Here is a 13,600-nt window from a genome sequence, read left to right as displayed (position 1 = left end):
TACAGAAGAAACTCATCAGTTCTTGCTAACAACATACAGTCCAACAGACCAAATTTGGCCTTACAAGTTAAAGAGGAGAGGAGGAATCGAATAGGACTTTAAAAAAAAAAAAAAAAAAAAAAAGCTTTGAAGCGAGGCTTCTTTGTGTATTACATCTACAACGGTGAACTCAGATACTGAAAACCTAGAACTGTAATATCTTCTTACGAAAGCATCTTTCCTGACTATTCCCATTATCTAGACTTCAGGGGAACTCGGGCAAGATCACTCAAGTTACCTATTTGGGGATTAAGAAAATATTATTAGTTTTGCAAAGCAACAAGATACAATGTAACAACCTGTCAATTGATGCGGAAGCGAAATTTACTTAATAGATTATTTGTTGTCAAAGACCTGCAGAAACAACAGCAAGGCACCTCCAACAGTTCATACCCACACTTTCAAGCTACCCTAAACTACTCAGGAGTAGTTTAGAAATTGAATTAAAAACAACAACAACCTTAATCCCTTCTGAGGAGGCCAAGAAGAGTGCAAGTACTCTATTCATTTAAAACTAGGATGTTTAAACAAAGTTTTTATTTGAGAAAACCACTCTAGGAAAGTGAAAGGAACAAAAACTCTTAACATTCACGCACAACTCAAAATTTCACCAACTTAAACAGAGAGGCTTAAGAGCCTCCCAACTACTAAACAAGTCCCTTGGTCTACACTTTCTTATCAAGTTGTCTTTTATTCACCATCACTGAATGGCAAAAGAGTGAAGCAAAACTGCCTGGACTCCAAGGGTGCCAAAGAGGCAACCAGCAGGCAGGGCCGCCTGCGAAGCTGCTGCCACCCACCTGTCTACGGCCCCCGCAGGGAGAAAGGGTCCCCATCCCTCCCTGCATGCTGTCCCCCCCAGCCTCCCGCACACCAGCATGGACCAGCTTAAATTCAGCAACTCAGCAGCAAGCTATCTGTGTTGCTGTGCTAGTTTTCTAACAGGGTGGCAACACCAGTCTGGTCAAGAGGGGGCAAGAGAAATTGGACTAGGTAGGAGGTAAGACACCTTGCTGGGCGCAAGGAGAGGAGAAACGAGGTTTTCATCTTTTGGCAGAAGCAAGCTTGGGGCTTTTACACAATTTTGTGAACTGCACGTAGCTCCACAGTTATTACAAACCCATGGAGTTTATTGACACAGTCATTAAGTATCTAGCACCCAAACACCCCTAAGCCGGCTGACAACACACTCCAGACCATGCAACATTTCCTCAACAACCAAAAGCTAATGGACACTGAAGCAGCCCGATATGGGGTAGGGAGAGGAAAACTGTAAAACAAAAGAATATAAATCTTTGTGTAAAGGGAAACAATGAACGGAAAAGATGAAGAAAGCCAATGGCTGGCTGTTGCTGAAATGTGATAAGCAAGAAGCTGGCACATATTTATTAGAACCAATGACTGTAGAAGTCTATTAGTAAGTAGCAAGAATAAACTCCCTCATTTCTCTTATCTCTACTAGTTATGTAATCTCTTTCTCCAGTAAATCCACTCTCAGCTCAAGTTACTTTCAAACACTCAACTTCAGCTAAAAGTTAATAAAAAAAAAGAAAGAAGAAAAACAACTCACCTTCTGACAAAGAATACAGAACCAAACAGTACACTGATGGAGCTGTGCTCCCATTACCCCCTCCAGCAGCTTGATACATATAAACACCGATAATACAGACAGATGATAGAAGAGGGTTTACACATGCCCTTGTAGTTACAAGTATCTGAATAATATGCTCCAGATCTGGATTCATCAACACGCTCCTGTGCAAGCTTTCTTAATAGTTCTGTATTTCAGTTCTTCATCAGGAAAAGCACAGAAAATTCTTACTGACATCACTGTGATGTCAAGAGAAGAAATTTACTCCTCTCTTAGCAGCTCTCAGGCAGTAATACAGATGTTAGGAGTCACAAGCCACGAGGAGAGTTCAGATTCCACACTGTGGTATGTAATTGGATGGGGGCAGGTCAAATCGCGGTCCTCAGTGATGCATTAATAACACCTTATAATAATAGAGAAATGATGTCATGCTGCCATTGCGATGTAGCCATCCCCAAGGTTTTGACAATCAGAAGTATGACTGAGCACAGACAGGCACCAATACCAGCTCTAATCTAGCTAGCCTGACTAACAACACCAATTAAGCTGTGCAGCTACAGTCTCTAGCACACTGCAATAAAGCTACTGCGTAGTCATGATTTCACTTACTTTTAACACGATAAAGCTAGCACAGATGTACCTGACAGTCCTGTGATCACAACTTCCAATGCAATTTAAACACACCTTAAATCTACTACAGACTCAAAAGCAGTGCTAATTTTGTGGCCTAATACACTCCTACACAAGAGGATAACTTTTAAAATTCCAAAACGTATAAAGAGCTTTTCAACTAAAAGCATAAGTTGACATTTGTCTCAGCAAAAGCGTTGGCTCCATCCTTCCTTTCCTTTCTTCCCTCCATCCCCTTGTTCCCAGCCCTCCCACTGAGCCCATTCAGCTGTTCACACAGTCCCCATAGTGAACCAGATCAGGTAGCTGGTACAGATTAAAAATAATCCAGGAAAAACAAAAGTTAAGGAGGAGGAAAGATGGAAGAATTCTGGAGTTCCTCAAATCGGTACAACAGGGAAATTCCCCCCCCCCCCCCCCCCCAATCTTTGTTTCACTGCAACTGAGGGAATGCCACAGGGGAATAAACCTGCAGTGGGGCTTAAGCAATTACGCCCACAGAAAGAAATACTTATAGTACAGTTAAACCCTCCCCGAGAAGAGAGAGGCAGAATGGCTGTTGGAAAGTCTCTTGATACCGAGATGACCTGTTCTCTTCCAGGAAGCTGACACAGCGCTCTCCTGAAAGGGGAAGCTGGCACTAACTAAAACAATGAACATCTCTCTCCCACACGCATTTTTTCATCAGAGGCCCTCAATCCCAGCCAGACATCCCAAGTTTCTTAGATCTGGTGTTTATCCAACATTCCCATACGGTCTTTGATCGTGCAGACAGCCAGGCCTCTCTACAAAGCAGCAGGCCAAACCACCATGACTCTTTCCAGGCAAAGTAGCCCACCTACGTCATGCTACCTGTCAGTTCATAGCTGCATGGCAGCTGTTAAGAGCAGCTTCACGTCACTACGTTAGAGGCACATAACTTCAAAAGTTCCTTCCAGATAACAAGTAAGATTCCATACTTCATTTTGGAGGGTGATACCCTGGCCTCTTCCCTATACATTTAAAAGATTTCAGATCACCCACGAACCACACAAGAAGTGGGTCCACCTGTACTGCCAACTGAGCCCCCTCTCCTCCCCCATTAGAAGTGCACCAGTAGGAGCTCACCAGGAACCAGGAGAGCCTCCTTCTGTAAGCAACTAGATGCCACCCCTCAACTTACACACAGACTCGTAACCATTCGAGCGGCAGCTCCCAGCTCCCTCAACATCTGCTCTACTACACAGAGTTAAGACTTGCACACCACTTTTGGCCCCATGCTGCAGGCTGCTAAACTCCTCTATAAATGAACAATGGTATGTCAACATTAAGAGGCAATAAGATACTTCATGTCCTACAGAACAGAACTGATAACTGTGCTTAAAAGAAGCCTTTATTAGAAAAGTGTAATCCAGCTACTCATTTCTGAAAACAAAAATTCACAGTTTCATGACTAGGCTATAAGTAATCACCATCCATTCCAAATCAAAGCACACTTCAAGGAGTATTATCGATCTACAGCGAACGAGATGCCTTTGGCAGCTGTTAGGTCTGGAGTCCATATACACAATTCAGTAACCACAAGGACGATAACAGACTATCTGTTGAATGTTTGTCTTCCAGTGAGAAGTATATGAAATGACTATGCACAAATCCCATTCAGGTTTTAATCCCGCCCTGGAGTTCACGCAGAATTTCAATGTGCACAGTCATTAACGAGAGCCACCAACATCAGGACACAGAAACAATACAGCACTACCAGCTCCTTCGGCTCACGCTGAACAGAGCGGTCATACAGAAACGGCAATATCTATCCATATGTTGATCTTGGTGATATGTCAAATCAAGATTTTACCCATATGGGGAATAATGGAGGACTGTAACTTTGGCTATCAGCCAACTGCCTCACCCTTCACCTGGAAAGGTTACAGAGCAAATCCTGGTCACCATTTTCAAGCACATGAAAGACAAGAAAGTGACTGAGAACAGCCGAAAGGGATTTACCAAAAGCAAATTGTGCCCAACTAATCTGATTCCCTTCTGTGGCTCTGTGGTTAAGGGGAGAGCAGTGCACGTGGTACACACTGTGACAAGGCCCTTGCTTGTCTCCCACAGCATCCTTAAAACCAAATTGCCGAGATATGGACTGGATCACTGGATGGTAAGGTGGGTGGAAAATTCGCTGGACCACCCAGGCTCAAAGGTTTATGATTAGTACAGCATTCACTGGGCTGTCAGCAGCATCCCTCAGAGATCAGTACTGGGGCAAATCTTGTTCAGTATTTTTATTAATGACCTGCATAGGGGCTGGCTGCACTCTCGGGAAGTTTGCGGACTTGGGAGGAGCAGTCCATACACTGGAGGTCAGGGCTCCTATTCAGGAGGGTTTCAACAAGCCAGAAAATGGGTTAACAGGAGCATCAGGAAGTTCCACAAAGGCAAATGCAGAGCCCTGCCTTCGAGACAGAACACCTCCTTGCAACGGCACGGGCTGTCTACAAAGCACCTTTGCAGAAAAATACCCAGAAAAACAAGTTGCCCAGGAGACAGCATTGCACCCTTGTAGCAAAGCGGGTGGCATCTTGGGCTGTGTTAGCAAGAGTACAGTCAGCAGGGTGAGGAGAGAGATCCTGCCCCTCTGCTCAGCACTTGTGAGACCATCTGGAGCGCTGGGTCCAGTTTGGGCTCCCCAGCACAAGGACAGTGACGTACTGGAGCAAGTCCAGTGGAGGCCACCAAGGTGGTTGGGGCTGAAGCAGGAGATGTACAAATAGAGGCTGAGAGAGACAGGTTTGTTCAGCCTGGGAAAGAAAAGGCTTGGAGGCAGGGATGGACGTTACTGCTATCTACAATATAGAGCGGACAGGGCCAGGCTTTTCTCAGAGGTTCACAGGGACAAGGGGCAACAAACACATGTTCCAACCAGACATAAAGAAAACAACTTGCCAGGAGGGTGGTCAAACACTGGAAGAAGGCCCAGAAAAGAGGCACATCGCTATCCTTGGAGCTATTCAGAACTCAACTGGACACAGCCCCAAGCATCCTGCTCTAACTGGATAGCTTTTAGCAGGTGGTTGGACTAGAGATTTCCAGAGGTCCCTTCCCACCTACACGATTTTACGGGGAGCACAATCCAGGTTTTGTCATGCAAAATACTAGAGATGACATTCAATGCAAAACTAGCACTTGTAACCTTAAATATTAAACAACGATTCCCAGGAAACAATTCCCTTTACAAGTCACACCAGAAACCAAGTTGTAAACTCCTACAGCACACTTTGCCTTTCATTTTTCTGCTCTGAGCATTTCTAATCCAAAATAATGGTACACACACCCCACCAGCTTGTAGCAACCCAAGAAACAAAGCTGGGACAGCTAAGATGCACATCTTATCCCTTTATGAAACCAAGTACAACCACAGAAAAAAGTATAAATGTGACAACAGACGTTGACACTTTTCAGAGTGCAAAGTAAGGGTAGGCCAGAAAAGTGGAAAGAACCAAAAGTAGTTGTCGATGGAGAGCAGCCAGACAGGATGGCTCAGCCACCTTCACTATATTTTCCCCTTGTTTACTTTACTCCACTTTTACAGAACTCCGAGAGAATGGGGTACTTGGAAAAGGAGGGAACCCCACAGAAACATCTTCCTTTCCATCCTGTGGTCCCAGGAACAAGGAAGTTCCACAGAACAGCTTTCATGGAGGAAAATGGCTGAGCACAAATTCGTGCCAGACCACCCTCAGTGTTTATATTCCATAAAATTCAATCCCAAACCCTGTTGCCTCTCCTTTCTCTTCACGTGAGTTTAAACAAAGGACAATCAGACAGGAGTGCAAGGCTCCGAACAGAAGACTAATGGGAAAGCACACAATAAAACAGCACGAATGGAAGGGAAGGCCAGGACTAGCAGGACTTGCTTCATGCGACTGCCCTGGTCGACCAGTAGTCTCTGCCTATCCCTACGCTCCCTCTTACCCAGCAACTCCCTGGGTGTCCCCATCCTCACAGCCTCACATAACCCTGCTCTGAGCAGTCATTCAGCCCTTCGTTCCGCCCCAAACCCAGTCCTGGCTCTGCCTCCCCACTGTCTCCAGTCTTGCTCTCATAGGTTGCTCCAGCCCCACCAATCCACCCCTCCCGCTCATGCCCCCATCTCAGATCTGCCCTCCGCTTGCCTCTGTCCAAGCCCCCCAACTCCCCACGCACATCTCACACACGGAGCAGGCCCCTGTTATCCTCAGCCCCATATAGCCCAGCAGGGCTCTTCTCCATCCCCAGCCCTCACAGGTGTGTCCCCACCTCTGCCCCACACCCCGTACATTGCACAACACCAAACACACCATCTCCACCCCCAAATGCACCATCTCATCTCCACCCCCATCTCGCAGGCGAGCCCCGAGCCCCGCCGCCTGCACAAAGCCTCCCCAAACTGCCCCCACAACAGCACTTCACGCCATTTAATCCCACCGAGACCCCTCTGTAATATCCTTCCCCGCGAGGCTGCAGCCCGCACAACTCCACATGTGCGCCCCCCACACCCATGCCCCACGTACCCTGTCCCCTTCCCCACATCTCCAGCCTCCATCCCAAACCCATCCGCGCCCCACACACCTGCTTCCAACAGCCCTGTGCCCACCTGCCACTCCCCATGCCAGGGCCACCCACCCCCCGGCCTTCCCACCCTCCCAACGCCTCCCAAACTGCCCCGGCCCCAAAGCCCACACCCCAAACCTGCCCCGTGCCTCTGCCCCACAGAGAAATCCCCCAACCTCACCCCCCAACAGCCTCCCACCCCAGGCAGCTCCCCCCAAAACTGCCCCTCAGCCCAGCCCAGCCCACCCCACCCCCTAGAGCCCATCCCCACACTGCCCCACACCCCAACACCCCCCACATCCCATCCCAAACCCACCCCACAGTCCCGCTCACCCCAACAGGCCCCACAGCCCAGCCCCACGCTGCCCCACACACTGCACAGCCCACCCCAAACCCACCCCCACAGTCCCGCTCACCCCAACGGGCCCCACAGCCCATCTCAAACTCCCCCCACAGCCCAGCCCCACGCTGCCCCACAGCCACCCACGGTCCTGCCCACCCCAACGGGCCCCACAGCTCACCTCAAACTCCCCCCACAGCCCAGCCCCACGCTGCCCCACAGCCACCCACAGCCCTGCCCACCCCAACGGGCCCCACAGCCCACCTCAAACTCCCCGCGCAGTCCTGCCCAACCCCCCGCGCCCCCGGGGCCCATCCCCCCCGCGGCACCCCGGCGCCCCGAAGACCGCCCCGCGCTGCCCCCCCGCGAGCCCCGCTCCCTCGCCCGCCCGCGCCGCCGCCCCGCCCGGCCCGGCCCGGGCCTGCCCCGCCGCCGCGGCCCGCCGCGGCCCCTGACGCGCCGCTCGCACGCGGGGAGGCGCCGCCGCGCCCGGGCCGCGCGGGGCCGCGGCCGGGGCCCCGGCGGGGCGCTTACCTCCGACCCGGTACATGTTGGCGGCCATGCCCGGGACGGGGCCGGGTGCAGGGCGCGGGCCGCTCCCGCCGCCGCCGCCTCCAGGTGCCGGATCCGCTGGAAAATGGAGGCTGGAGCGGCCGGGCGGGGGAGGGGAGCGAGGGAATTAAAGGGGCCGCGCCGGCTGCCGCCCGGCCGCCGAGGGGAAGGCGGGCGGCGGAGGGCGGGGCGGAGGCCGGCGGCGCGGGCACGGCGGGGGCCGGGGGCGGCGGGCCCGGCGCGGCCCGCCAAGGGGCCCGGCGGCGGCGGCGGCGGCGGGGGAAGGAGCGGGCCCCGCCGCCCAGCCCGCACCATGTGACGGCGGCGAGCGCCGCGCCCGCCCGCCGGCGGCACCACCAGCGCCGGGCCGGCCTCCTCCGGGCGGCGGCGGCGGCACCACCAGCGCCGGGCCGGCCTCCCCCGGGCGGCGGCGGCGAGCCCGCGCCTGCACGCGGCCCCCGGCCCTGGCACACGCACAGGCCCTCGTGTGCACGCTCACACACACACACACACACACACGCACACCCCACCTGGCCTCACAGCCCTCCTCACACACACACCGCCGGTACTCCCACACACCGCCTGGCCTCACAGCCCTCCTCACACACACACACACACTGCCTGTACTCACAGCCCTCGTCACACACACATCGCCTGTACTCGTGGCCCTCCTCACACATGCACTGCCTGGCCTCACAGCCCTCCTTGTACGCACACACTGCCTCTCCTCCCACGCACTGCCTGTACTCATACATGTGCCTGCAGCTGTCCTCACAGCCCTCCTCACACACACACTGCCTGTCCTTACAGCCCTCGTCACACATGCACCACCTGTCCTCACACACACACTACCTGTCCTCACACATGCACTGCCTGTATTCAGCCCCCCTCACACACCGCCTGTCCTCACAGCCCTCCTTGCACAAACACACCACCTGTCCTCACACACACTGCCTGTACTCATACATGTGCCTGCGGCTGTCCTCACAGCCCTCCTCACACACTCCGCCTATACTCACACACATACTGCCCATCCTTACAGCCCTCCTCACACATGCACCGCCTGTCCTCACACACACTGCCTGTCCTCACACACACACCGCCTGTCCTCACACATGAACCTCATCAGCCCTCCTCACGCACACACCACCTGTACTCGCACACACACACCGCCTGTACTTACGGCCCTCCTCGCACATGCACTGCCTGTACTCTCACACACACACCACCTGTCCTCATGGCCCCCCTCACACACACACTGCCTGTATTCACACACACACACACAGCCTGTCCTTGCAAACCTCCTCACACACACACTGCCTGTCCTCACACATGCACCGCCTGTACTCATGACCCTCCTCACACACACACTACCTGTCCTCACAACTCTCCTCACACACACTGCCTGTCCTCACAGCCTTCCTCACACACACCGCCTGTCCTCACACGTGCACCACCTGTATCCATAGCCCTCCTCACACACGCACCACCTGTCCTCACAGCCCTCCTCACAAACCACCTGTACTCACACGCACATGCCGCCTGACCTCACACATGCGCCACTTGTACTCTCATACAACTGCCTGTCCTCACAAACCTCTTCACACACACACACACACACCCCGCAGGTGTCCTCACACACACCCCTCACCTGTACTCACGCACATCTGTCCTCACAGCCCTCCTCACACACACACACCTCCTTTCCTCCTCACACACCTGCCACACCCGCAGCCGTTCTCCACGCACACCGCAGGGCTTGCACACACAGCCCTCTTCACACACACGTGCACACACAGTCCTCCTCCTGGGCTGGCGTCACCGCGCACCTGCGGGCCACTCACACCCGCAAGCCCAGCACGCACACCGCGTCCACCCGCCTGTACCCATGTACCCCCCTCGTGCCGCAGGGAGGGCGGCCACTCACCTCAGCACGCCACACGTTTGGGAATAACCCATAAGCGGTACCCCGACGGTCTGGCTGGGGGTGCCGCCTGTCCTGCACAGCCCGCGGCGGCACCGGGGCCTGCTGCTGGGGAAGTTCTACATCAGCCAAAAATGTGTGTAATAAAACTCTCTGCAGCCCTGGAGTAAGCAGCTAACCAAGCACACGGTCACACGTTGTACCGGGGCTGAGCATGGCAGCCATCTGCACGCTCAACCCTAGTTTTCATGAGCTCCTCAAACAGTCACAGAGGGCTGCCCAAAGTTTTGACACCTGCCAAAATATGTGTATTAAAAAAGAATGATTTTTTTGCTTGAATTCTTTTTTGTATGTTAAAAAAACCCCTATGACTCCAGTAAGACATTTGGATTTGTTCCCCTTTCTTATTTCCAGCATACGCAAGGAGTGCTGCTGAACAAGGAGAGCGTCAGCTAGTTAGCCCGGCATGCTGGGGGTCCTCTCGTGCCACCGCGCTGTTTCTGCCTTTCCTGAGCTGGCCCCATGGGAGCCGAACATGAGCGACTTGGCCTTTGGGGACCCCACAGAGCCCACGAGACCTGCCTGCCCATGTGCTGGGCGCGAGGACTGGTCCTCCCCAGGCTGTTTCTGCAACCGCTCTGCAGAGTGGAAAATAATGCAGTAGGACACAGAAAAAATATCCAAATTAAATATTTACAAATGGCATCATGGGGTGGTTGGTAGTTGCACACGAAGAAGTGGCTGCCCACGTGGTGTTGACTGCTTTTTCCAGACGCTAAATTGTTTTTTAAACGATAGCAACAAAAACATGTCAAAACTTCCCTGCTGTTACTCTTCCACGTTGAGCAATAGCTGTGGTCGCCACTGGAGTGTTGTGCAATTGGGAAGGAGGGGAGCTGGCTCCGGCAGGCACATCCTGGAGAGGCGCTGGCTCTTGCAATGCCCCATCTCCCACCACCAAAATCCCGGTCCGGTACGTGCCACCAGCTCCTCCTGTAGCAAACCCGGTCCTCTGAGAACGGTTTCTGTGCATTTTGACAGGAAAACTCTATAGGTTTAGGTGGCCGAAATCTGTCCTGCTCCTTCAAATGTGTTTGCCCAGGTTGGTTGGACTCACGACACTCTCCTGTGCCCGGAAGGGGAAACTCAATGTCCCCCGCCACGCTGAAGCCTGGCGCAGCTGAGTAGAGCTATGTTACAGCCATCTGCAGTTACCCCAGTGTGACTTTCCCACTCGGAAAGTGTCAGCCTGCCTTCCCAGCCACGCACTGTGTCTTCCTTACACTGCTTCCACGGCAGTCTTGGGAAATGTTTGCATTTCAGCCATGCTGCAGGTGTGCCTAGGATCGAGGTCTGCTTTCCCGTGCCTCCAGAGGGGAGTTTTCCCTTCTGCGCTTGGGAGGGCGGCTGACCCCCCAGAGTGGTGCCAGGAGCCCCCGCTGTAGCCCACAGGGCTGTATATCCTTCACCAGGATGCACAAGCGGAAACTGGACATGGCTCCAGCTGCACTGACAAAGCTGCATCACCACCACCTCCCCCTTTCCCTCACCCGCCACCCTACAACCAGCCACGCTGGCACTAACACAGGCTATTTCTAGAAACGCACCGTCTGCTGCTGTCACACCCCCGTCCTGCTCCAAACCACCGGGCCACAGCCTGTCCCGAGCATCGGCTGGGTGTAATCAGGGAGGATTAACCGGGAAGAGATAAAACCCAAGTGGAGAGGGAAGGGGAAATATCTGTCACTCGAGCTGGGAGGCAGCGGCTGGGGCTTTGCAGGCCTCCATGCAGGCCGGCGGGCGGGCGAGCAGCGAGCGTGGGAGCTGGGCACGGCAAGGTGGGCCAAACCTGCCGGATGACAGCCAGGACGAGCCTCCTCCACGTGGCTGGGCCCTTGGTACAGGTTTACAGCTGAACCTGTGCAAAAAATAGGCAGCCAAAAGACAGCCTGGACCCACTCGCCTCTCCCCCAGCTGCCCCATGGTGTTTCCCCCTCTTGCCAGCACTCGGGCTCTCCTCTGATGGCTTTTGTTTCTGCCTCTGTACCGGCGAGTCCTTTCCCCCGCTGTGTACCTTCCTCCTGCCTGGAGCCACCCCATCCCCGCCATCTGGGCCAACAACCACTGGGATGCTGCTGGGAGACCCCCATGTGCCCTCCTCCAGCAAAGGGAGGCATGCAGGACGCCTGCAAGCCCCACAGGCAAATTTGGCTGGCCAGTACAGAGGAGCTGGGACATCCATCGAGAGCTGCCTCAGGAGGAGCCTGCCCCGCTGCTGGGAACCCCCAGCAGTCCCCGCTCCCTGCTCCATCGCCTGCTGCCCTGGCTGGCCCTCCTCCCTCGCCAGGGGAGCATGGGGACACAGGCAGCGCTGCTGCGGCGTGCCTGCCGCCGCCTCCGACAGGCAGGGCCCTGGGAGTCGCAGCCACGGGCCCATTTCCCCAAAACGGCTGCTTTTGGCTCCCTGCTCCGCACCTTTCTGCCTCAAGCCCATGGCTTGACTCTTCGCTTTCCTTCTTCCCCCTCCAGCAGAGCCCAGGCATGCGCTGCCCCGCACACCCCGACACAGCGGGGCCCTCGCCCCGGAGCATGCCCCAGGCATGCCCAGGCTCCCCTCTCCCCACCCAGCTGCAGGCTGCCGCAGCCTCAGCCCGGAGACAACGCTGAAAGCACTGCTCCGAGCTCCCTTTGCCTGCCGGTGCACAGGGATGCGCTGCCCTTCCCAGCCAGCTCCCTGCTGGGACCCAGCTCCACCCTGCTCCAACCCCAAGCGCCAGCTATGCCCATCCACATGGCCTCGCACTGGGAAGGGGAAGAGGCCTGGTCCCCTCTTCCCCAAAGGTGGGGGAACAAGCACCAGAGAGGGCTGTCAGAGCCGGGGGAGACTGCATGAAGAGAGAGGGTCCCTCTACGTGGAAAGGACCCGAGGGGCAGCAAAGATGGCATAGGGGCTGCGGAAATGGCAGCCCTGAAGTAGATGTGCCAGTGCACCAGTTCTGCCGGGCAGCCAGCTCCGTACCACACCGGATCCCCTGCTGAAAGCCACGCTGTGGAGCTAGGTGGGAGGAGGTGACACGAGCCAGCTCAGAACAGAATTGCAGCTGCTTCCTGGAGATGAGGCCCCTCGGGGGCTGAGACCCGCTGCCTGGAAGGAGCTCGGGGCACAGGAGCCTGCTCCCTTCCAGAAGCTAAGAGGCTCTGGCCGGGGGGGGGGGTGGTGGTGGTGGTGCTCCAAGCCAAGCTCCGCTTTCATTCCTCTTCCTTGGAGCACTGTCGAGAAGACACTGAGCAAAGCACGCCCCACCAGTCCTGCTCCCAGACCCCATAACGCTCCCTTTACAACACACTGGCCCAAGGCCCCACAAAGCACCGCAATGCTCCCCTGGTCACTCCTCACCTCCCACACAGCCCCTGAGCAGCAGCACTACAGCATGAGCAGGGCTTTGCCCACCACCAGCGTGGCTGGCATCGCACACTGATCTCAGGTGCCATGCTCAGCCCCTGCCCGGGAGCCCAGCTCCCCTGTCTCCCACCTTCCTTCCCATGCCAGAGATGGAGGAGGAGAACCGGGTGACCAGGGGACTTCAACACCTTGTGTTAAGGTGAGGCCTGCTCTTATGAGCCTGCCAGAAGGCAGCAGCTGGTCAGAGATGGGGTTGCAAGGCTGTATCTCCACACTTCTGGTGGTGGGAAAATGGCTCCAGGGCACAGCCATCTGGACAGCAGGATGGGACTAATGTGGGCTGTGTTGCTCTGAACACAGCACAGAGCTGAACTGCCCCAGCTCAACACCCTGCAGGCTCTTCCCACTCACACACATCCTTCTGCATGACCAGCTTCAGGACTGGCTGCTGTCAGGGCCTTCCAGGAGCAGGAGCATTTCCCAAGGGAGACAACTACGCCCTGTCATGCCAGAACAGCTCCTGCTGAGAGACGACTCAAGGGACGGGTA

General features: G+C 55.0%; 1 protein-coding gene across 5 annotated transcripts in view; it reads right to left on the bottom strand.

The window, feature by feature from the left end:
* MTA1 (metastasis associated 1) overlaps nt 1-7,929 on the bottom strand; it is a 90,778-nt gene extending 82,849 nt beyond the window's left edge. For all 5 annotated transcript variants that reach the window (XM_064515723.1, XM_064515724.1, XM_064515725.1 and 2 more), the window contains exon 1: nt 7,707-7,929. In XM_064515723.1, the coding sequence (XP_064371793.1) occupies nt 7,707-7,734 (28 nt within the window). In that variant the 5' untranslated portion in view covers nt 7,735-7,929. The remainder of the gene's footprint in view (nt 1-7,706) is intronic.
* Between the last annotated feature and the right edge of the window lie 5,671 nt (nt 7,930-13,600).

The sequence above is a fragment of the Dromaius novaehollandiae genome, chromosome 8 (assembly GCF_036370855.1).
Source record: "Dromaius novaehollandiae isolate bDroNov1 chromosome 8, bDroNov1.hap1, whole genome shotgun sequence".
Taxonomy (NCBI): domain Eukaryota; kingdom Metazoa; phylum Chordata; class Aves; order Casuariiformes; family Dromaiidae; genus Dromaius; species Dromaius novaehollandiae.
The sequence above is the reverse complement of the archived record's forward strand: the minus strand, read 5'-3'. Positions and strand labels throughout refer to the sequence as shown.